The sequence below is a fragment of the Haliaeetus albicilla genome, chromosome 22 (genome assembly GCF_947461875.1).
Source record: "Haliaeetus albicilla chromosome 22, bHalAlb1.1, whole genome shotgun sequence".
NCBI classification, from domain to species: Eukaryota; Metazoa; Chordata; class Aves; order Accipitriformes; family Accipitridae; genus Haliaeetus; species Haliaeetus albicilla.
The window spans coordinates 10119495-10142796 of NC_091504.1; the positions used below are offsets into that span (position 1 = coordinate 10119495).

The window sequence follows — 23302 nt, forward strand, 5'->3', positions numbered from 1 at the left end:
AATATCACTGAAATGGCCAGAAATGCCATCCTTGTTGCGTCATTGGAAGGCACTAGCCCAGGAGGCACTCTGAGGGCTGAAAGTGCAAGCTGGAAGGAACGTCAAGAGAAACTGTAGAACTATTTTCACAAAATCTTTCATTTTTTTTCCTCTGACGTTGATCATACCTACTTGCTTGTCCTGAGACATTGTGTCATTCTAATTACTCTTCTGGGAAGAAAAAAACCTGCCTTGGATGAAGTTTTGTTTGTTTACAGGGTGACTTCTTGATGGAATTACTCAGGAGGAAGGGATTTCTCCAACCTCCTCATGCTCAAGGAGAGTTAAGCAGTGGTGCTAGGGAAGCTAACCATTCTGTCAATCTTTCCCACCACATCTGATCACTAAGCAACTGGAGGCTCAGAAGAGGGGTGGGAGGGAATGAAAAAGAGCAGTTCTTAGTCATGTGCCTGCATATGTTTGTTCTTGGAGTCCCCGAGATCTGTTCATATTTTTCCCCTCTGAGCCTCAGTTTGCTTAGAATTTTGGTGCAAGAGAATGGGAGGTCATTTCCCGCTGACTGGAATAGTAATTTTGAAGTGACTGGCCCTTTTCTGTGCTTGACTGTCCCTCATTCAGGGATCCACCATCTCATTTTGTAATGTTTTCTCTGTCTACCTGTCCTCCTCCAGTACTGGTGGGTGGAGTGGGATTCATTTCAAAACATCTTGTTCTTAAGAGGTTGCTGATTTTAGTTTAAAAAGATGAAATTGACAAACACTTTTCAAAATATACATGTGTATGTTTCTGTGGTTCCATGCAGTTTATATCTGTTCCCAGGTCAAAGTACAGAACTAACAGCAGTAGAGGCCAGGATATTCTATAGAAATGTTGCAGGTATCCCAAGTTCAGCTGTGACTATCCAATATCTCTAGCATTAAAGGAGGACATTAACAGTCCAGACATACAGAGATTAAAAAAATAACACTACTGGAGCATCCTGATAGTCTTTCTCTTCTCCATCATAATTTCAGGCAAAGCCATGTAGTTAGTTTTTAATATATATAATTATTAAAGTGTTTTGATCCCCAATTAGATTAATTTAGCAGTGTCCTTGTTCAAGGGGAAAAAATATCATGTTTTATTGCCAAATGCATCAGTACAGACATATAGCACTTTATGATACTCTAGGAGTAACACAGGCAGCCATGACATAATGGCCAATTAAACTGGGTTTACAGCTGTTCTCTGAGAAGTTAGTGAAGGTTATCATTTTCTATCAGGAATGTTTCAGGAATGTGTCTTGCATTCCTACACGTACTCCCCCTGCTCAACTGTAGCTTTCTTGTTATGCCTGCATCTTCTGTTTTTCCTCCTGTGTAAGTCCATATTACATTTTTTGCCTCATACATGTTATTATTTGAAAAGCAGTAGAATGGAAGTTATAAAGACTTGTAAGCTGTAAAGAGTGCATGCAGGAGTGAAGAACTGGTGATACTTGTACTTGAAGGTGAAAGGAGTAACTGGTTGAGGCTGGGAGCGGATGAAAATTTAAATCAGTATTCAAGGAGAACTGACATCCAGGAGATGAGCAAGAGGGATGAAACTGAAACTTCTTACTTTCATGAAAAGCTTCTCAGTTTCCATGAAAATAAGGAAAGAAAAGAGAGTCTTTAAAGACTCCATGTGATGGACATGTTACTGAAATTCAGAGGGCAGAAAAGAGATGGATTTTGTCTCATCTTCTGTGTTTTCTTTGAAGATACCAGTATTTTTGTCAAGAGGGAGAAAAGGTTAAATGGAAATGATAAAGAGAATAGAAAAAACACTAGTTCCAACTTCAATGGAATGAAAAAATCAGGTTTTAGTGGGTGCCACAGAAAAGGAGAACACAGAAATAAGGTTGTGAGTGGCAGAGTTGTGTCTGGCATAAAGGCCTTCTATTTAAAAGGCTAGTTAAGTGTTGAAATAGGCTATCAAGGCAGATTATTTGAAAACTGTTAAAAACAGATTTCTTCACAATGGTATAGGTTATTTTACTTTCTTCAGTGGAAAGAGATGGACCAGGTGATATTTTTTTTTATGTCTTTTCCAGCCCTGTATTTCTATAACTCTTTATAACTCTAGTGGCTTTGATCAGGGTGGTGGTTTGCTGTGGAACATGTCGTGAAAGTGGTGAATCGTAAAGATGCTGAAGCAAAACGTGCCTCTGGAATTTATATCTTGATCAAATATAATTATACTCAATCTAGGCTTCTTTGCTCAAGCTTTTCTAAATGTTTAAGCCTTGTCAGCCAAAGTGGTTCATAGTAGTGCCTAGCAAGGTTTTTAGCACTTTTAAATAAAATCTTAAATATTCCACAGTATTTTTCAGTTGTTTGAGCTTTTGATTAAGAAGTAGTGTGCTGGTTTTGGCTGGGATAGAGTTAATTTTCTTCATAGTAGCTGGTAGGGGGCTGTTGTTTGGATTTGTGCTGAAAACAGCATTGATAACACAGGGATGTTTTAGTTACTACTGAGCAGGGCTCACACAGAGTCGAGGCCTTTTCTGCTTCTCACCCCACCCTGTGGGATATTTAGAAAACAATGGACATATAGTGAACAGTCCAGGCACAATGGAACTGATTATTCCATGAGCCAGAGGCCTCTGCAGGCAGCAGGCCTCAAGGACGTGGCGAAGATTAACTGTTGCTACAAATTTGATGAAGCAAGCACGAAAAGTAGAACAAGGCTAACTGTTGCTACAAAAGTTTGATGAAATAAGCACAAAATGCTGAACAAAGTTGGGCCTATGTGACTGAAAGCAGGACACAAGACAATTTACAGGCGGGGGGAACCATTGGCATGATCAGAAGGCCTTATCCTATCAAATTATTGTTTTAGGCACGTGGACAGCACATGTTAACCAATCAACAGATGGCTTACGCATGAGCAGGAACTAAAATACTTTTATTGCCCAAATAGCTTGGTTTATATATTGGCATCTGCTTTAATCATATTGATTGTGTGCAGTGTCCGTGACTTTGCGTCGACACCACCCCACGAGCGAGGAGGCTGGGGGGGCACAACAAGTTGGGAGGGGACACAGCCAGGACAGCTGACCCCAACTGACCCAAGGGATATTCCAGACCATAGCACGTCATGCTCAGCATCTAAAGATGGGGGAAGAAGAAGGAAGGGGGAGGGACGTTTGGAGTGACGGCATTTGTCTTCCCAAGTAACTGTTAGGTGTGATGGAGCCCGGCTTTCCTGGAGATGGCTGAACACCTGCCTGCCCGTGGGAAGTGGGGAATGAATTCCTTGTTCTGCTTTGCTTGCGTGTGCGGCTTTTGCTTTACCTCACTTTTACCCTTCTGATTCTCTCCCCCATCCCACTGGGGAGGAGTGAGCGAGTGGCTGTGTGGTGCTTAGTTGCTGGCTGGGGTTAAACCACGACAAGTAGTCGAAAGCATGTTACTGATACAGGGTTTTAATCGTTTTCATCTGCTTATTGATTAAGTGTTCAGATGTCAGAGTTCCAGGACAGTGATACCTAATGCTTGAATAGCTTAACTGAAATCTTCATACTTTCATTTTTCTAGGACCTTGATGTTGGAGCAAAGAAGGTGAAGTTATATGTTAATGAGAACCTTGTATTTGATGGCGAATTAGAGAGAGCCTCTGGAGATCTCCTCACTGACTATAGCACTACAATTGACCTTACAGATCACAAGCAAGATATCTCTGCATATTCTTCAAATGAAACAAAAACAGTAGATGCACCTGCAGTCACAGAGAAGAAAGCAGACCTACATTTTAAATGCTTACAGTCAAACAATACTTCTCTGCCAGAAGAAAATCTTCTTGAGCATAGGATGAACTCAGTCAGCTTTACGAAGAAAAATTTGTCTGAGTTGGAGGATGATCTAAAAGTAGTACCATCTCAATTTTGTATAAAAGATGCCAAAGATAATGTAACAGTACAGGCAGTTATGGAGCATGTTCAATGTGATGATGAACTTTCTTTGAGTGAGCAAATGGAAAAGCTAACAGGAAGAAAATTGTCTGATTCTACAGGTGCAATTCCTTCTTGGTTACAGTCATCTTCCCAAGTAACAGAGAATAATCAAGTCACTTACAGTAAGCAGAAGCCTCCCTGGCTTGCTACAGAACATTGTTTAGGCTTGAGATTTCAAACACAGTCAGATGGAATCATGAAAAACTTTTCAGATCTGACTAATGAGGATGTCAAATGTCAGAGAAGTAGTAGAAATGCAAATGGAGATGAGAGGTCACAAATGCTAACCAGAAAGGATGGTGATGTGGGCTTGGACATTTCGGAGCAACTTTCTAACAAAAATTGTTGCAGCCTGCAGTACCCTACAAGTGGAAGGAGAAGTGTCAGATGTGTAAAAAAGGTGGCATTAAACACTGTAAATCTTGGAGAAGATGATTCCGCTCTCAAAGGTAAATGCTCACAATAGCAACCTTAGTGTAAGTGCTGACAGGTTCTCCATTTTGCAGAAGCACAGAATCATTTAGGTGGGGAGGGACCTCTTGAGATTCCTGGTAGTATAGACAGGGGGATTTTAGTTTTGCTACTTGCAGTATTCAGTTTTTCTCATTCATACTATGACAATGCTCAGAGTCTCTCTCCTTATCCTACACCTGATGTGAAATGCTCTTTTTCTGAAAAATTTACATTCTGAATTAGTGTTTTTAAATTTATTTGGAGAAGATTGAAGACTAAATTTCAGTAAATTATATTCTAAAAATTGACAGTCCTGCAGACAATTTACAAAAAGATAAAGAAGAGTGTGACTTCAAGGTAGTGAGTAAATTTACAGTTTATCTGTGTAGTAAGTTTGTGTCTTTCTCAGTGAGAATATATGCTGAATATGTTTATTCATAGCAAATGGAAAACTCTCCTTATTTTCCCTTCTCCATTCATGAAGTTGCATACCTCTTTCAAACATCTTTCTTTCAGACATCTCTGCTTATTTATGAAGAGTTTTGTAGTAAATTTAGCTGTTACCTGCTCCATGTTTTTTATTATCCTTGTCATCCTTCTCCAAACCTTTTTTTAGTTCACCTGGATCCTGTTGGAGCTGGAGGATCTAGATTCGTGTAGTTGTATTCTGCCTCTGGCAGTAGCCAGCAGTGTGTCCTCAGGGAGGAGTACGAGAACTGGGCAAGTTCTGAAGCTCCTGCTCTCTCCCAACCTCCAGCAATCTATGGCTAAGAAATTTTCTGGGTGTGGGGTAGTATTTTTGTGCTTAACAACTGTAAATAACACAATAATAGAATTTCTTACCCACAAGATCTACTTTGTCTTGCTTTTAGCCAACTTTTTTGGATTTCCATTGCTCAGAGTATATCTTTAATGTCCCCTTTTCAGTTTCTAGCCATGTGTTACTCTGACTCCTTATTTTGGACCCTTCATACTCCTTCTTTGGCATTCTGTAATTCTTAAGCATTCAATAACTTGTCTCAAATGAAGAGTGTCTGGCAGAACAAGGACAACAAGGCCCGGAGAATTGGAAGAAGAGGTTACAAAAATACAAACTGAAATTTTGGGAGTGATTTAGAATCAGAACAATTTACGTGAAAGTGTAGCTTGCTGTATATTATATTTGGGTGTTTACATTAAAGTTGTGGTCATAAGGGACAGGAAATGTGCCTAAACGCAGAAATACCAGTTCAAATTTTACAGCAGTTACTGCATGAATTTTTCAGACAAAGGTGAGGAAAATGGTTCTTTCTAAACTTAGAATGTCTGAATTTTTTGTTCTCTGCCCCTCTGTGGAGAAAACAGCAACTTTATAAGTATATCTGAAATTATACCTCAAAGAAGAAAAAAGTATGGAAGTGGTTGAAACAACTGCCATCTTCCTTTCACCTACCCACTCACTGCAGCCCGTTTGCTGTTTCACACATTTTACAGTATCTCTGTTAGATTCAAAACTTGTGAACATTATGGAAACTGTAAATAAATCCCACCTTAGTAATTTCTGGTCAGGTGTAAAAATGGTAACAATTCAGGAGTTTTAATGTAAACTATGAGATGAGGGTTATCATGATTCTAATTATAATGTCCTCTAATTTTGCTCAGAGCAGGTTTTGTCATCTGGTGCTTAAAACTCCTAATATGTGTTTGTCCCTGGGAAAATTGCATGCCATCTAACAGCTTTTGTTCTCTCTGTACTGTACTGTGCAGGACAAAGCCATCTTCAAAGTGGGACTGAGTGAGCATTAACAACAGGGAAACAGTTTTAAGTGTTTCCCTAAGAGTGGTGAATTTTAATTGGCATGGGGCCTGGGGAGCTGCAGTTTCCCAATAGCAGTATGTGACAAAGGGGAGGCTGCACAAGCTCATATGCAATGTCACAGCATGCCTTTGGTCACTAAATGAAGAATAATGAGAACAACAGAAATTTGAAATAGCACGTACATGCATACTTGGCTCCAGTTAATGTTGCTATAAAAACAATTTTTCTTTGATAACTGGTTTAATGTGCAAAGGAAATGATGGAAGTATACTGGTAAAATTTGCAAATAACATATAATTTGGGGTATTATGAGTTAAGAAGATTGAAGAACTGCACAGAAAGATGAACTTGAGGACTGGAGTATTAGCAATGGAATGCAATTCAATAGTACTGCTTGCAGGGTCATTTGGGGATTAATAACAAAAAATTAAGTTGTAAGCTGAGTAATCATCAATTGCAAATGACCGAGGAAGAGAAGGATCTTGGTTGAGTAGTTGATAACAGATTGACCATGAAATGCTAGTGTGACGCAGGCGTGATTATAGCAATGCACTCAGAGGATGTATCAGCACAAGCATTTCTGTTAGTTAGGGAAATGTTAATATCTCAACACAGGCACTCATGAGACGTCAGTTGGAAAACGGCAGTTCTGATCATCCATTTTCAGGAAAGCTGATTACAAAGTGGAACAGATACAGGAGAGAGCTTTTAGAATGATTTGGGAAATGAAGCGTGTGATTGCAGCATGGAAATATGATTGCTATTTATAACTGCAGGGAGTAAAAATGAGATTAACACAACAGAGGGAGAAGAAAGGTTTTTTTTCAAGCTAGTGTTGCTGCAAAATGTAGTTTACTAAAGTTTTGAGAGGAATTGTATGGTGTGTGTTGCCATCAGATGCAGGACGAGGGACTTGGTGATTCAAGGCACCCCTCTGAAACCCACAGGGGAGATGCACGTTTGAGGTGTCATTATTTCTGGACTCTGGATAACATCCATCATACAATCCTGTCAGGCATGCAGAGTGTCTGTAACATCTGCAAGTGGGATACTCTTTATCTACATGCAGAGTTTATTGTTCACATGGTTCCAATAAAAATAATACATTTTAGATTCTAAAAAAAGTGTCAAGCCCTGCAAGCCTTCAGCCATTGACCTCTGCTTTTGGGCTATTCTCTGCTTTCCTTTTAGAGCTCCACTTCTCCTGTTGTCACTCCTTAACGTAGCTAACAAAACCGTTAACCTCCCATTGAAAATCACTTTTATTGAACTGCTGTAGAAGTGCTTCAGAGTTGTAATCTCTGTACTGCTTGAAGTACTTAACATTAAAAAAAAAAAAAAAGGAAAACCCTCCAAAACAAGGAAAGCCAATGAATCTCAAATACTCTTCTGTACGTGCTCATTCTGAAATTTTCAAGCTTTGACATTTTAAAATGGTAAATATATATACAGTATCTTCTTCAGGTAAATTGTGAGGCTCTGAGAAGTACTGTTTGGGATCACTCACCCCTTGAGTATCCATATGGACAAAGGTTTGAACAAGAAAGTGACTTGCAAATGACTGATGTTCTCTGAAATACGTACCTTCACTTCCTATCTGTATTTCCCTTGCGGGGTAAAGAGGAATGGCCAGGTTGGTCTCCAGCCTTTCATTCTGGAAGACAGCCCTCTTTCAGGTAGTTTCCCATCTGCTTTGAAATTCTTATTTTTGTCTCTCTTGTCCCCAGTGTAGATGATTATTGGCCATAGATAGATTAGGAACATTGCCTCTTTCCCAGTGTTTCCAAAACCAAAGTTAAAAGTTAGTCTTGAGCAGTCTTTTGGGAAAATATTATTTTGCATTTTACGGCAATTGGCATTTATTCTTGATAACCATTTGTTTTAGTAGCCGCTCAAGGACATTGTACAGAAGTAAAATATAGCCCATGGGCCTGTAATTGTTTAGTACTCCACTTGCTTTTCTTCATTTATTTGAAGAAAATACATAAGTGACAGCTTTATTGAAAATCTTTGGTATTATCTGCTCTTAATTGTTCTGACATGGAAATTAAGCAGCTCAGCAGCTCTCCAGTGCAGTCACAAGGAGAGCATGCTTTGCTCCCACTGGGCCCCTCTAATTTGTAGTCCCCACTGCGTTCCCATTAGATACTTTGTCATTATCCCCCTTCTACATCTCACACTTGCTGAAAAGTGAGAAAAATATTTGGATGTTACCTGCGTGGAATGCAACATTGACCTCATCCTCCTTGTATACTGAACCTACTTCTTTTCTGACCACTTTTGTTTATATTCACGTGACTGATTTTGACAGAAAGCCCTAGCTTTTCTCTGTAATGCTTTAGAAACTTAACCAGTTCAGCCATTTCCAACTGTATGAAAGATTTTCTGCAGAAATGTAGACAGATGATTTAAACTATTGTGGCAGCCACACAAAAAGTATCACTGGGCAAAATCCCAATTTCTGTAAGTGTTGAGTCAAGAATTCGTGGTCTCAAACTTAGTTGCGCTTTGTATCTTGGCATGTGCTCTGCTCTTCAATAGTTAAAAGTGATTGTTTTCATTATGTGTAAATGGGGAAGGGAAATTGGGACATGTAGCCTTCATAATAGGGAGGCAATACAAAAGTGCTACTGTAACAGGGAACACAAATATGACCAGCATAATTCTGGAAAGTCAGTGTTGTAGTAGTTTGCTTCCGGTCCTGTTTATACATTAAACACCTATGTAATGTTGTTTTCAGATGAAGACTTTTCTGTCAGGGACATAGCAACCTCTAGAGCAAAGTGGCACAATGAACAAGAACACACTCTGCAGGAGTCCTGGAACTCCTTGGTAAAGTTTAATTATTCCCATCGTGGCCGAATCTCTAACATGGATTTTCAAGGGGATATCTTTGATGAGTTTCTCCATCAACAGAAAATCAACCGGCCTGGAGAATATCAGCAAATGAGAAAAGAAGGACTACAAACACTACCAAAAAGGCAAGAAGAAGAAAATTCTGTGGAGGCATATGATGGAAATGATTTTAAAATTCCTGTTTTACCTTATGGGCAGCACTTAGTGATAGACATTCAAACAACATGGGGAGACAGACATTATGTTGGTCTTAATGGAATTGAAGTTTTCAGTTCTAAAGGAGAGCCTGTTCAGATTTCAAAAATAACAGCTGAACCACCTGATATAAATATTTTACCAGCTTATGGCAATGATCCCAGAATAATAACCAACCTAATTGATGGGGTAAATCGGACGCAGGATGATATGCATCTCTGGCTAGCACCATTTACCCCTGGAAAACCTCACTTCATCTTTATTGACTTTGTGAATTCCTGTCAAGTAGCTATGATTAGGATTTGGAATTATAATAAATCTCGCATACACTCTTTCAGAGGTGTGAAAGACATTATAATGCTGTTAGATGAACAATGCATCTTTAAAGGAGAAATTGCGAAAGCTTCAGGAACCTTATCTGGAGGTATGCTATCATTTCTTATTTTCTTTGTGGAAACAGCAGTACAATACAAACAAATACATTTAGCTTGTTTGTAATCACTTTCCACTTCAAAGCAAGCTGGCACTTTGTATAGTATTTAGTCCTTTTAATTTCAAAACGCAATGCAAAACCCACCCATGCATTTTTCAATGATACTGTGAATTTTAGCAGCATACAGAGCTAATCTCTATTCTTAATGATGTCTTAGCAACAAGACCATATTTCAATAACATCAGATAGTCACTAGACATTTAAAAGTTGCAGATTTTTACTTGTTTTCACAGATACAGTCTTTTGGAAAAGGTGATGGACAAGCTTCTTTCCCATTTTCTTTTATGTGTATTTGAAATTTGACTGACTTCTCTAGGTTTTTCTGCTGTGCAGTGTAAGTTTGAGAATGAACATACTAGTTGTATCAGTGGTCTGTATCAATTTACCATATATCATCTTTAAACACTACTGCAAATTAAATATAAAGAAGGACTGAAAATAGTTTTTATCACTCTGCATATTCTTTTGTATGGTTTCTCCATTTAATTCTGTATGTTGCCTTCAGCTCCAGAGCACTTTGGGGATACTATATTGTTCACTACCGATGATGATATTCTTGAAGCTGTATACTGCTATGATGAGACATATGATGGAGAAATGGAAAATGCCAGCTCCTTGAGATATGAAGAAGAGCTAAAGAGGCCAACAACTGCTGATAGGGAGGGAGATGAAAGACCTTTTACACAAGCAGGGTTAAGAACAGAGCATCAACAGGTAGGGGCCCCTATGTTCAGAACTCTCTATAAATGTCTTCATGAAACATGACACAGAAGTAGTAGACACTGATTTCCATGATAGAGTAAAGCTCTGCAGAAGAACTAATACTGCTATCTATTTTGAAGATTTTTTTTTTCACCAGCTCAATAATTTATGCAATTTTTTTAAGGCCAGAAGGTCCTCCAAATTTTAGTTTCCCTGATTAATTAAGAACACTGTAAGGAAGACTACACTGGATTGTATTTTTTTTTTTTTTACTTACTTGGACAGAGATCAGAGGGAGTTCATTTTGATTTAGGTACTCCTGAATGTTTATGCCACTGTCAGTGATTTTTACCATACAGTTATTCATGTAATGAGTAACTGTACTCCCTATCACTCCAAACCAAAGATTTTTCCATGTTTTCTACACAGAGTATACTCTTGCTTGTTTCTTCCTCCACAAATTAAGTATCTCACATGAGAAGGATCTCCACCTCTCAATCTTCCCCTTATTTTTTCCTCTTTCCTTTTTTGACTAGCATCTCCACAGGTCTGTGTGCATTTTGCGGCATAAAAACGGCCCTTTACTATTCCATACAGTAGATATTTAACTACTTGGAGGAAGGCCATATTTTCAAGCACTGGAGTCTTGTCTCATACCATTCCAGCCCAACAGTCCAGTGTCTGAGCAAAGATCCTTCAAGATTTTCTGCTTAAGATGGTGTGGGGCAGTCTTTGACCTGATTTCCATCAAATCTACCTTCTTAGAATCTTCATGAGCACCTACTGTTGCTTCAATGAGGTTATCTTTTTCTAGAGGACACACTCTTACTTGTAAGGCTGTGAGGAGATCCAAAGCTGAATCAATCCAAATTCCAGCTGGTTCAGCTAAAGTGCTCCCAGTGATACATGGTTCCTAATGAGTCTTGTGCTGTTGTCAAGCCTTCCTGTTCTGTCTTGCCCTCTTTTCCTGGCGGCTTATAAGACAAAGGGAAATGTCGTGACATTGGAATTTAGTCTCACTGTTAAGATCATGAGTCAGTGACTCTGACTTCTCCAGTGCTAGTTAACACTGGCAACAGTAATTTTGGTCCCATCTTTGCTTGCAGTATCTTAAACTGTTCAGACACCTTATGCAGTGCAGGATCTCATGAACACAAATTGAAGTTCACCTTTCTTTTCTTGATCACTTGTTTATTGTGAGCATTCACCAGGACCGCTTCCATTGCAGAAGCCTAGACCTGGACTGACTGGTCCTTACTCAGAGCCTCTGCCTTTTATTTTGCTGTTCATCTGTGATGCTCTTCATACTCCTTTTCCAACTCTGAAACATGCTGTCTCAGCAATGGAATAACAAAAGCTATTGTGACTGAGCTATTGGTCTCCCTGTCATTCTGTATTCGCTGGTACCACCAAGATTTTATAGATGGATGCTTATGCTATCCTGTCAGAATGATACAGATCTACTAGATGATTTGTCTTCCCTAGCATAACGTTGTCATTCAGACTGCTATTGAGTTTGAACAGTCTCTACCTGTTGATCATTCACCCTTTTATCCTGTAGCATGTTCAGTGGATGAAAGAGTGTTTTACTGCACTGACTACAGAGCTTTTCAAAAGCTCTTACTGAAGTGTCTTTCTTTCTTGTCAATATTATCCATGGTCATCTGTCTTGCCATGAATTCAGTAATCCTTAACATGTCAACTTTTATAGCAGGTGAGACCTGTAACTAGTGCACTTGACCCAACTCTGTGGCCAGTAGTGGATGCCTATGGAGAATGTAAGAATAGAGCAAACATGCAGTGCTGTTTCTCTGAAACACTCATCCAGTCCTTAGAAATTTGTCTCACAAGGACTTTTTGACTTAACCTCTGTGTTTAGTATCCTGCCGTGGATTTTTATTGCGTTAATTCATCTACTAGCTTTTTTAAACCACATGCACTTTTACAAATTAAAATGCTCTGTGTTAAGTTTCCCTTGACTGGCATAGCACAAAGAACCTCTTTGTGTTTGTCTCTAGGTTCATTTAATGTCCCCTGGTTTTTGTGTTGGAAGAAACTAAACAATTATTCCCCAATCCCTTCTTCAAGACACTCGAGATTTATGCCCGTCTGTTACAATCTCTTCTAAATCTCTCTTTTCCAGAATGGTTAGTCCTACTTTAGTTATTCCTCGTATGGAAAGTGCTATACAGTATGGTCAAGTGTAGGAGCATGGTAACACTTTCTACTATTTATTGCTTTTCCAATAACTCCTGTACTATGGTGGTATTTTGTTCTAGCCATAAGGATCTAACAACACAGGACAATGTTCACAAGCAGAAGTAGTTGAAATAGTAGAAAATTAGACCATATCTGAAAGAAAAGTTAGTGGGCACCATTGGAATGAAGGGATCTGAGTAGCCAAGAAAGGAGGACAAGGGAGAAAAGAGGTGATAAGGTGGCTTGGCAGAGACAGTTTATGGCCTGCAAGGGAGGGCATTATTCTGCATTCTGTAAACCCAGTAGCTTTATTGTATCCTTGGTTTTTGATATTCAGTAGAGTTGCAAATTTTAATTCCCAGGCTGGTATTTTAAAGTTGTTCTGAGGAAAAGGCATCACGCATCAAAGACAGTGTACCCCCAATAGGAGGGGGTTTTTCCACCTTCTGTAGGTTATCTGAGTGTGTTTTTTTCAGTGTCCAGTTCTTGTTCAGTTTCACCTACTTAGTTACCACAAGGACATGTGCTATTACATGACTTCATTGCAGTCTGGGAACATACACATATAAGATCAGGATGTCAGTGGTTATACTGCACAGATCTAATATAGCCATAGGAGAAAAGTGTTGACGAGTCTTTTATTTTTTTTAGGCACAATGTAGGTCCATTTGATGTATTCTGGATGACAGGAAGTCTACTTCTAATGATGAATAAAACTATAGAGATGGAGTCTGGACTTCTAATTTCCTATTTGGCTTTTTGAGGCATTACTAATGAGGATTGAGCTGACTTTTTTGTAGAACTACTTATAATAATGCCAAGATTTCCTTCTAATCTGCTATTATTTTGTTTGGAGCCCAATACTGTATATGTAAAGTTAGGATTGTTTTCCTCATGGGTAGCATTTTTACATTTACCTACAGTGAACATAATTAGCCATTTTATCATGCTCACTCAATGAAATGAAGTCTAACTGCAACCCTTTGCAGTTGTCCTTTGTCTTTACTACCCTAATTGCCCCAGTATAATGAGGAAATTTTGTCATCTGTTTATTCACTTTCTGGTGTGCCATGCTGAATAGCATAGGTTATTATTAATTAGTATTGTCAAAGAACAAATGCAAGCTTTTGGACAATTTTTCTTGCTTGTTCTGCTCCTTGATTCTTGAGAAGAAATTGTGGTGGCACTCTCTGAGGTCTTAACTTCCTTCCCGATTTCTTGTCTCTGCAGCGTATTTGCAACATGTAGCAAATACAGCATATTATCTTTTGGCAGTCTGCAGGTAAATAAGAGTCACTTAAGAATTTCAGCCTCTTTGAGAATAGGTAGCCCACATTAGGGAGTCTCCCATTTAATACTCCTATATGCACTAACAAAAAAACCCCAAACCCTAAGAGTCTTGACTTTCTAAGGATCCATATGATCTTCTACATTTTGGGGCATGTTTTCCATTATTTGCAGGACAGCCTGGGTGGTGAGGCAAAGGGGAGATTAATATACAAAAGGCTGGATGTAAGAAAAAAACAAAAACAAACCCAAAGAAACAGACAAAAAATCCTCCCCCCCCCCCCCCTTTATAAACAATGTCTGTAATGTATATATGATATACATGTTCATTGCACCTGTTGGTTTACTTCTTAGGTTCAAGAGCCAGACCCTCTCTCTGAATGCATACCTAAGGAATCAGGAATATTTACTGGAAAATGTAAGTTCTTACATTTACTTCTTGCTTAACCACCCTCCCCCCTAACATGTCATCAAGGAGGATCTGGTTTGTCAGAGCTGTACAGAACTTTGTGACAGATGTCAGGTCTAGAATGAAGAAGAGTAATAGAATATTTAAGGCAGAAGCTTTGTTTACTATGGCATTTAGAACATTATATCGTAACAGTTGGCTTTTAATCTCAGAGTAATAACACTAGCCATTTGCCTAGTCCCTGAATGGGATTTGTAATAGCTGTGTCCCTTACCCAGTAATTCTCTCCCAATCCTATGTATTTATGTAGATTGACTGAATTTCTCAGATCGGATTGACAATAGAAACCCTACAGTAAAGCTAGACCAGAATGTTATATCCATACTTAAAGTACCTGATTTCTTTATCGTGTACAAAACCAACTCTCTATGGGCCTTTAAATTATTGTCCATAGAGCTTCTGGATGACCCAGAAGTTTCAATATCAGTTCCTGGTCCTTTGACCAGCACAAAAGAAATTGGGTTCTTGGGCCTGGCATAAAGTCTTTAGCAACCTGTGATGTGCTCTCTGAAAATATACACAATGCTGTAGCTTAGTCAGCCACACATCTGTGAACTATACCTATGATCTGTGATCTATGACCTATGAACTATATCTGGATGTGTGAACTTCTATCTATGAACATGTCTATGATAAATTCATATGTGTGAACTTAAGATGCCTTTCCCTCCTCCAGTTTCTCAAAATGGGCAAAAAAGATAGTGAGGGTGTGATTCAGAGCTCAGCAGATGCAGTGTCTCACACTGACAAGATATTGTTAATCAGCTGATTGGACTAACTTGTCTCTGCCAGACAAAGAGGTCCTGATTTCCATGAGTTCTTGCAGGAAAAGAGGTGGAGAAAGCTAGCTGTATTTAAGGGAGGCTTTCCATGTCTTATGAAACACAAAAGAAACTCCAATTTAGTCTCTTACACTGAAAAAAATGCCATTAATTGCTACAAGGGACTATCTTTGTAAATGACCTTGCACAAAAGTAAATAAACCAACTAGAAGCTACAACCTCATTTTTGCCAATGATTTTTGTATACCCGTCCTGCCTGTGTATATTGTTCCTTGTTCTCCTTATTCTGTGGGGTGGTCTCTTAGACCTGGAGTGAGAGTCCTCTTGCTTCTTCTCGTTCCGAGAAATTACTGGGAATTGTGCAAAACTTAGGATCAGTACTGCCTTTTTCATCTGGGACTCCTGGTAATAAATTGTGTATGGACTCACCGAGGATTTGTATCCTTGGCCTGTTGTAGGTAGTTTTCATCTCTTTCATCCTGCTACCAGTTATGATGTCAAGGAGAAATAGCGCCTCAAAGTGTGATGATCACTGGTACAAAGTCCAGCTAGTGGCTAGTTACTAGAGATGACCCTCAGGGATCAATACTACTATAGTCTGCACTGATTAATGTCTTTTTTTTAAAGAACTTGGATGATGGGATAAAGTGCAATCTTGGCAAGGTTGTGGATGATACCAAACAGAGGGCAGTGGTTAATATGCTGGAGGGCAAGGCTGTTTTTCAGAGGGACCTCAACAGGCTGAAGACATGGTAATCTCAGCATGTTACCTAATGTAACCTCATGAAGTTCAGGGCAGATGCAAAGACCTGTGTGTGGGGTGTAATAACCCATGCCACAGAAGAGGCTCTGGGGGCCACCTATCTGAGAAAGTGGCTTTGCACTGAAGGGCCTGAAGTCCTTGTAAGACCACAAGCTGAACAAGGGTCAGCAGTGTGGCCTCTCAGTAAAAGCGGCCAGCTGCCTCCTGGGATGCAAAAATAAGAGTGCAGCCACCTGGGCAAGGAAAGGGATTCTTTCCCTGTATTTGACACTTGTGAGGCTGTATTTGGAGTACTGTGTTAAGTATGGAGCTCTCTAGGACAAGAAGAAAATTGACATACTGGTGTGAGTCCAGGGGAGGAGGGTCACCAAGGTGGTCAGGAAGCTGGAGTACCTGACATGTGAGAAAAGCATGAGAGCGCTGGGTTGGTTTGTTCATCCTGGAGAAGAGAAGGTGAAATCTTGCTGTTGATAGCTATTGGGAGGGCATAGAAAGGACAGATCCAGGCTGTTCTCAGGCATGGACATAGGATTGGGTTGAGAGGCAGCAGAAACAACAAGGTAGAAGACAAGAATTTCCAACTGGGTATTAGGAAATCTTTTTCACCCTGAGGGCAATCAAACACTGGAACAGGGGTTCAGAGAGGTTTTGAAATCTGCCAGCCCTGGGGACATTCAAACTTTCACTGGATAAACTCCTGAGAGATCTAATCCAATGGACATGCTCTGAGTTTGGAGTCAGACTAGAGACCTCCAGAAGTCCCTTCCACCCTGCATCATTCTGAGATTCTGTGAAGGCATTGGCATGGTGATGTGAATACTAAACCTTGTGTGGATAGCTGCTTTACCCTATCTTTTCCATTTTGTTTGGAACTATACTCTGGTTTTGCCTGAGAACTCTTGCATGCTTGTATCCTAAGCAAGTTTAGTCTTAGCAATGGCCTTGGGAATAGCATCTAATATCAATACAGCCATAGCTCCAAACTTGTCAGCTAATAGAACTATTTATTTCTTAGTGTCCTTGCAAATACTAATGAGATCTTACACCCAAGTGAATTTATGTGTATATCAAGATTTAGTCTCGTGTAAATTGCTATGGCTATTTAGAGGTAATTGGGCTGGATAGCTTACTAGGTTTAATGCTTGTTTGTTTTACAGGGCGTCATGACTACTGGTGCTTCTTTAGACATTATCCAACCTGATTATTTCTGGGCTTCTGTAACGTGTGAAATGAAAGATATTTTTAATTTACAGTGATAGATTTTTATGGAACCTGATCAAATTGGAATATTACTTGTTATATCTGTATATGCTCTTTATATTTTTTCAGTAAGGCATGAAGCAGGTGGATCTGAAGATACACATACAATCTTTTGTCTGCCCAATTTTTCTTTCCTATTTATTTTCTGGAGATGCAGGCTAATGAACATTGCTGCTTTTCACTAATGCTGTCCCATTAAAACACTTCCGTGTGTCCAGTTCTGACATGAAGATAGTAACCTAAACACATTAGTAAACCAAATTTGGTTTTTGGTTTAACTATGAGTTGGTGTTCTCTAACAATTTATGGATTTATGAGAGACTGGATTTATATGAATCTATATAGTCATTTCGCTCGCAAAAGATGATAGCTAGACTTTAGACTAATAGGTCTTCTCTGTGTCTGCTTAATCACAAAATCTGTCATGTAACTGCTTAAATGTATCTTTGAATTACTGTCAGTCTACAATCTAAGTAATGAGACACTTGATAACATGCTTGATCAGGAGTTGTATAGTTACAAGCGAACAAGATGTTGGTAGCCTACTAAAGGGGACTAACACAGATTTACAGAAGATACTATGCTATTACATGGAGGTAGGCATGCAGACCAGGAAGTATCCAAATACAGCATATAAAGTTATTTAATCTAAACAAATTACACATCCTGCTAATTGGTGGGGCTTGCATGCATGCTGATATTGGCTCCTTACTTCAAACCAGTAAGTATGTATATGTATATGTTATATGTATATTCTTTTATATAGGTCTGCAACTGAATTTTACCATGACCTGGGGAGACTCTCATTACCTTGGACTGACAGGACTTGAAGTGATAGGAAAGAATGGTCATGCATTAAAAATAAGTACAGAACAGATTTCTGCTTCACCCCAAGACTTAAATGATCTTCCAGAGTATACAGGAGATTCCAGAACATTAGAAAAGTAAGTAGTGGAAGAGTTGAATTGTCCAAGCATTTTCTGCAGGGCTCTTTTTTTCCCTTTGTGCCTGTTGTTTCCACAAACAGTTTTGGAGTTTATCAATTTTAGATGCATTTTACATCAGACTTTATAAAGTGACAGAATTATATAAACTTTTATTATGTTAACACATGTTAATGTGAACATGATTTTCATACCATCACTGCTCATTCTTGGATTTCACAAACTACCCAGGAACAGCTTGTTGTAGAAACATGAATGAGATGTTTCCAAAGGATGGTGTTTGAGTTAGGAGATGGTAACATGCCTGGTTGGTATCTCTGCTAAGGACTTTCCAGGCAGAAATGTGGATGTTCTGTAGCATCTGTCTATGCATATGCAGTCATATTTATGCAGGATTTCAAGATAATTTCAAGGACAATTTTCAAGTTAGCAAAGGGTGAGGATGTATTAGGGAATTACACAAATAGGTGCCATTCTTTTTGCAATTCTGCAGCTTTTTTTTTGTAATTCCAGTGAAGTTTTATTAATTGACAAGTATACTTCCTCAAATTAACTTGTATTTCCTAAATGGTAGCAGTATAGAAATCATAGTCTATAGGTCTGGAGAGGAGTTGGCATTTGGTTGTTATTGAAGCTGTATGCTGTTGTTTCCAAGTCATATCTTCATTTTAAAGGGTATTTTCAGTTGTAATCCTGTCCTCTGGCATGTCTGTTGTCTGTGAATAGGTTTATGAATTAGGACTTTTCAAAGTCTTTGTTGAGCCTTGCTTAGAATGTTGTATTTATCTACATCTACACTAACTCTGTTCTTTGTAATTTCTGCTAATCTGACTAATACAGATGTCAAGCTTACTTGTATATAATGCGTCAGTTCTTCTGCCTATTTGTATGAAAATCTCTTCTGTAGGCACCAAGATTTAAGAAATCTTCCCATTAGATCCCCTGTGATGAAGAGATTCTGGTGGTGGAGTCTCTCAATACTCCACTGTGATGGACCCAGATGCAAAGAATTCATTTAGCTTTTCTGTTGGTGTCTTATCTTCTCTGAATGCTCCTTTTCCAGCCTTGTCATCTGTTGATCCTACAGAATTTCTGGCAGGCTTTCTGCTTCTGATGTATTTGAGGAATTTTATTTATGGTACCTTTTGCTTGCTAGCCTTCATATTCTTTTTTGGCCTGTGCGTACGCACTTAGCCTTCCAGAGTTTATGATCCTATCAATTTAGGGTTTTTTGATCATTAATTTTGTTGAAAGATGGCTTATAATACCTTTCTTTATCCTGCCACTGAGCCAGACTGGCTTTGATTTTTCAAGTCCTCCCTCTTTCTAACATCTTTCTTAGTAAGTGGGATACATTTGTTCTGTGCTTCTAGTATGATATCCCTTAATATTCTCTCTGCTCTGTATAATGATTTTATTTTATTTTGTTGCCTTTTCTTTTTTTTATGTACTTTGTCATTTTTGCTTAAGAACCTTTTTGGGCACAAGAAATAGGGGCTTCTTTTGCTTTTGATATTTCTGCAAGCATGTTGAATTTGAGTATACTACAGTGCTCTTCAACTGTAGCATTTGGAATAGGTCCTGTGTATTATTCAGGACCAAGTCAAGGATTATATCTTCTCTCATGGGATCCATAATCAGTTCCTCTGTGATACAGTCATTATTCAAGTCTTTCTTTAAGGAACTGCCAAGTCTGGCACTCATTCTTCCATTAGACTTTTAAATAAATAGTAAGTACCTAGGGCAGTGTACCAAAGTAATTACAGTGGATAATTAGTTCATATTCTCCTTTACCCCATCTTTGTATGCTGTAGTTTGCGATAGAAGAATTTAAAGTCAGGATTCCAAAATGAGGAAATAATGGAAATAACTTTATCAAGTCAGCCTGAAGTCTGTGCTTTTATGAAAAGACATTGTCGTGCTAATAGAAAGCTTTTTAAAAAAGTAGGAATGTGCCTAACTGTGTGCATGAAGAAGGACGTGAACAAACTCTGCTTCTTCTCTGGGTTATCCAGCTGCCATCCAGCTCCTTGTTGGATTCAGTATGGTTGCATTGGCATAATAACACACCGCAAAGTGCCAGATATACTAGTTTAGGCATGGAACTATATTAATAAGTTATATTGTGTCTGGGCCTTAGAGTTTTGCCTTTGGCCATTTTGGTACAAAAGTAGTTGAGCTTTCCTCTGCCTGCCCTTTTTCACACAGGGAAAACCTAAGGATTTTTCTGGTTTTCCTCAAATGGGCCCAACTAAAGGAAATACTGTTTTTTCTCCCCCCACTGCCTTTAATTCAACAATCGCATATTATTTTTTATGTTTACTTTGCTTTTTAATTGTATACACATGAGCACAATAAGCCCTAGGAGCTGGAAGTGGCATCTAGAAAAAAATTAACACCTAGTAAAGTACCTGATTTTCATGAGAAAAGCAAGCTTTTCTTTTTTTGCAGCTAATGGATTTTTCTCTTTGTAGGTTAATAGATGGGACTAATATCACAGTAGAGGATGGCCATATGTGGCTCATTCCCTTCTCTTTTGGAGAAGATCATCTGCTTACAATCCATTTTGATAAAATTGAAAGTATTACAGGGCTTCGCTTTTGGAACTATAATAAATCTCCAGAGGATACCTATAGAGGGGTAAGTAAAAGAAAAGGAGCAGTGCCAGCAAAAATATACAGCAGTGCATTGGAAAATTGGTACTGTGATGAATGAATACAGCTGCCTTAATGGAACACCATAAATCTTTCTAGATTGTCTGAGTCTGAATTTTGTGGCAGGTATAATGCATTTCTGTCTCCACAAACAGCAAATATTGAAAAAAAGCCAGAGATAGTTTAAAGAAATCTTCACAGCTGATTTTTCTAAGAGACACATACAATAGCACATATTATTTTCAAGATACATGATTCTGAAGTGGTATCCTCTCAGTATCTAGTATTTATGCCTACCATATGATTCTTTATTTCCTGGAACACGGGGAATGATAGAACAGGGATACTTCTCCAACAGAAATTCTGCTTAGGTAAGTTACAGAAGGCCGGTCAATCAATACTACCTTTTCCAAGAAGCAGGAAGAGTCTCTAGAACTCCAGTGTTTATTAGGGAAAGTTGACATCTTCAAACAGTTTGGCTAAAGTAGTTTAGCTAAAATGGTATAACATACCTCTGTTCTTCTTTTTCCAAATCGCTTGTTTTACTTTTTTTTTCATATTGAATTATTGGAATTGACTGACAATTGACACCTGTTGGAGATCATGTTGCATCTTGCTGGGACTCTGAGTTTGGCTGTCCCTCATTTCCCTGGTTTTTCTCAGAAGCTATACATGCACTTGTTATGATAATGAAGAAGTAGTTGCTGTTCACTGCATAGAAAGTTTATGAATCCATTTGTTTCCAGATCTTTCCCTTCACATATAACTGTTGCATTCTTGATGTCCAAACTCAGTCAATAGATAAGAAGAAAAATGTTGGTATGTATTAAACTAGAGAGAGACAGGACAAAAAGGATGAGCAAAGTTCTGGAAAAAATTTTAGAATTTAAGTTGGAGGCATGGATCCTTCATAGGACTGGGAAACATAGTGGCAAAAGTTGCAGAACTGCTTCTCTGTGTAAATTTACCTTCCAGGAATTGCTTTAATATGAACACCACATAAATGTGTGGAGAGGTGTTCCCTCTCCACAGCAGAGCCCTGGCATCTTTTAGTATCAGCATGGGATGTTCTTGAGTGCCAAAGACTGGCCAAAGACTCCCAGAGGGCCAGAGCATAAGATCCTTCATTTAGCCACAATTGATCTAGAAATTTTAACCTATGGCACCTGATTTCATAATACATTGCATTAATCCAACCTGTTTGATACATGGGAAGGTTCAGGAGCGTGTTGAGTTTACCATCTCAACATACCCCCTGTATAACAACTAGGGGTTTTTAGTAAAATCTGTGTCCTGGTTTCGGCTGGGATAGAGTAATAGTACTTCAGTAGTAGTAGTACTATAGTACTGGATAGTACTTTCTTCCTAGTAGCTGGTACAGCGCTGTGTTTTGGATTTAGGATGAGAATAATGTTGATAACACACTGATGTTTTAGTTGTCGCTGAACAGTGCTTACACTAAGTCAAGGACTTTTCAGCTTCTCATACTGCCTTGCCAGCAAGTGGGATGGGGTGGGGTGGGCAAGAAACTGGGAGCAAACACAGCCAGGACAGATGACCCAAACTGGCCAAAGGGCTGTATGATGTCATGCTGAACAATAAAACTGGGGGGACTTAGCTGGCGGGTGGCAGCCCACTGCTCGGGGACTGGCTGGGCATATGTCAGCGGGTGGTGAGCAATTGCATTGTGCATCACTTGTTTTGTATATTCTTTTATCATTATTATTATTTTCCCTTCTTTTTCTGTCCTATTAAACTGTTTTTATCTCAACCCACGGGTTTTACCTTTTTTCCAATTGTCTCCCCCATCCCACTGGGGAGGAGTTAGCAAATGGCTGTGTGGTGTTTAGCTGCCTGCGGGGTTAAACCACAACAATCTGTTACTTAATTGATATGATTTGGCATAAAGAAAGAACTCCTCCCTATGAGAGTGGTACAGCTCTAAGAGCTCTCAAGGAGCTCTCAACTCCCTGTATGTGTGTCTCAATTATAAAGGAGGGAAAGAAATAGCCAAATCCTAAAATCTAACATGGAATTTGGTCATTGGAAGCCAAACCAAGAAAGAAAGGAAGGTATATTTTCACAGTTTACTTTGCTAGGAGGAAAAAAGAGGTGAGTCTGATAAAGTATGCATGCAGGTGGCACACCTCTAAGTCCCATAAGAGTTAGTGGGTACAATTTAAATGAGGAGTTCATACCTGCAGTCCTGTAAAAGGATGAAATAAATTATTTGGAAAACTGAAGATGAAAGGTATCTGCTGGGCCACAGTGAAGAAGCTTTAGACTATAAACCTAGGGCATCATGACATCTGTCTATTGAAGTATTGCTGTTCCTTCTAAGAAACAGTCCCGGGGTATGAGATATAATGATTTGCTAGGCAGCTGTAGACTGGTGGATTCTATTCACAGCTTTAGTATGAGAGGGTAACGGCAGTGAACTGTCAAAATGAAGGCTTGTGTGCTATTTCTAT

At 38.9% G+C, this 23302-nt stretch overlaps 1 protein-coding gene across 7 annotated transcripts in view; it reads left to right on the forward strand.

The window, feature by feature from the left end:
- Nucleotides 1–23302, forward strand: part of KATNIP (katanin interacting protein) — a 64870-nt gene that overhangs the window by 26795 nt on the left and 14773 nt on the right. For 6 of the 7 annotated variants that reach the window (XM_069809834.1, XM_069809829.1, XM_009928577.2 and 3 more), the window contains 6 exons: nt 3561–4425; nt 8968–9702; nt 10277–10485; nt 14314–14377; nt 18000–18177; nt 20652–20817. In XM_069809834.1, the coding sequence (XP_069665935.1) occupies nt 3561–4425; nt 8968–9702; nt 10277–10485; nt 14314–14377; nt 18000–18177; nt 20652–20817 (2217 nt within the window). The remainder of the gene's footprint in view (nt 1–3560; nt 4426–8967; nt 9703–10276; nt 10486–14313; nt 14378–17999; nt 18178–20651; nt 20818–23302) is intronic. The other variant, XM_069809835.1, reaches the window with a different exon arrangement.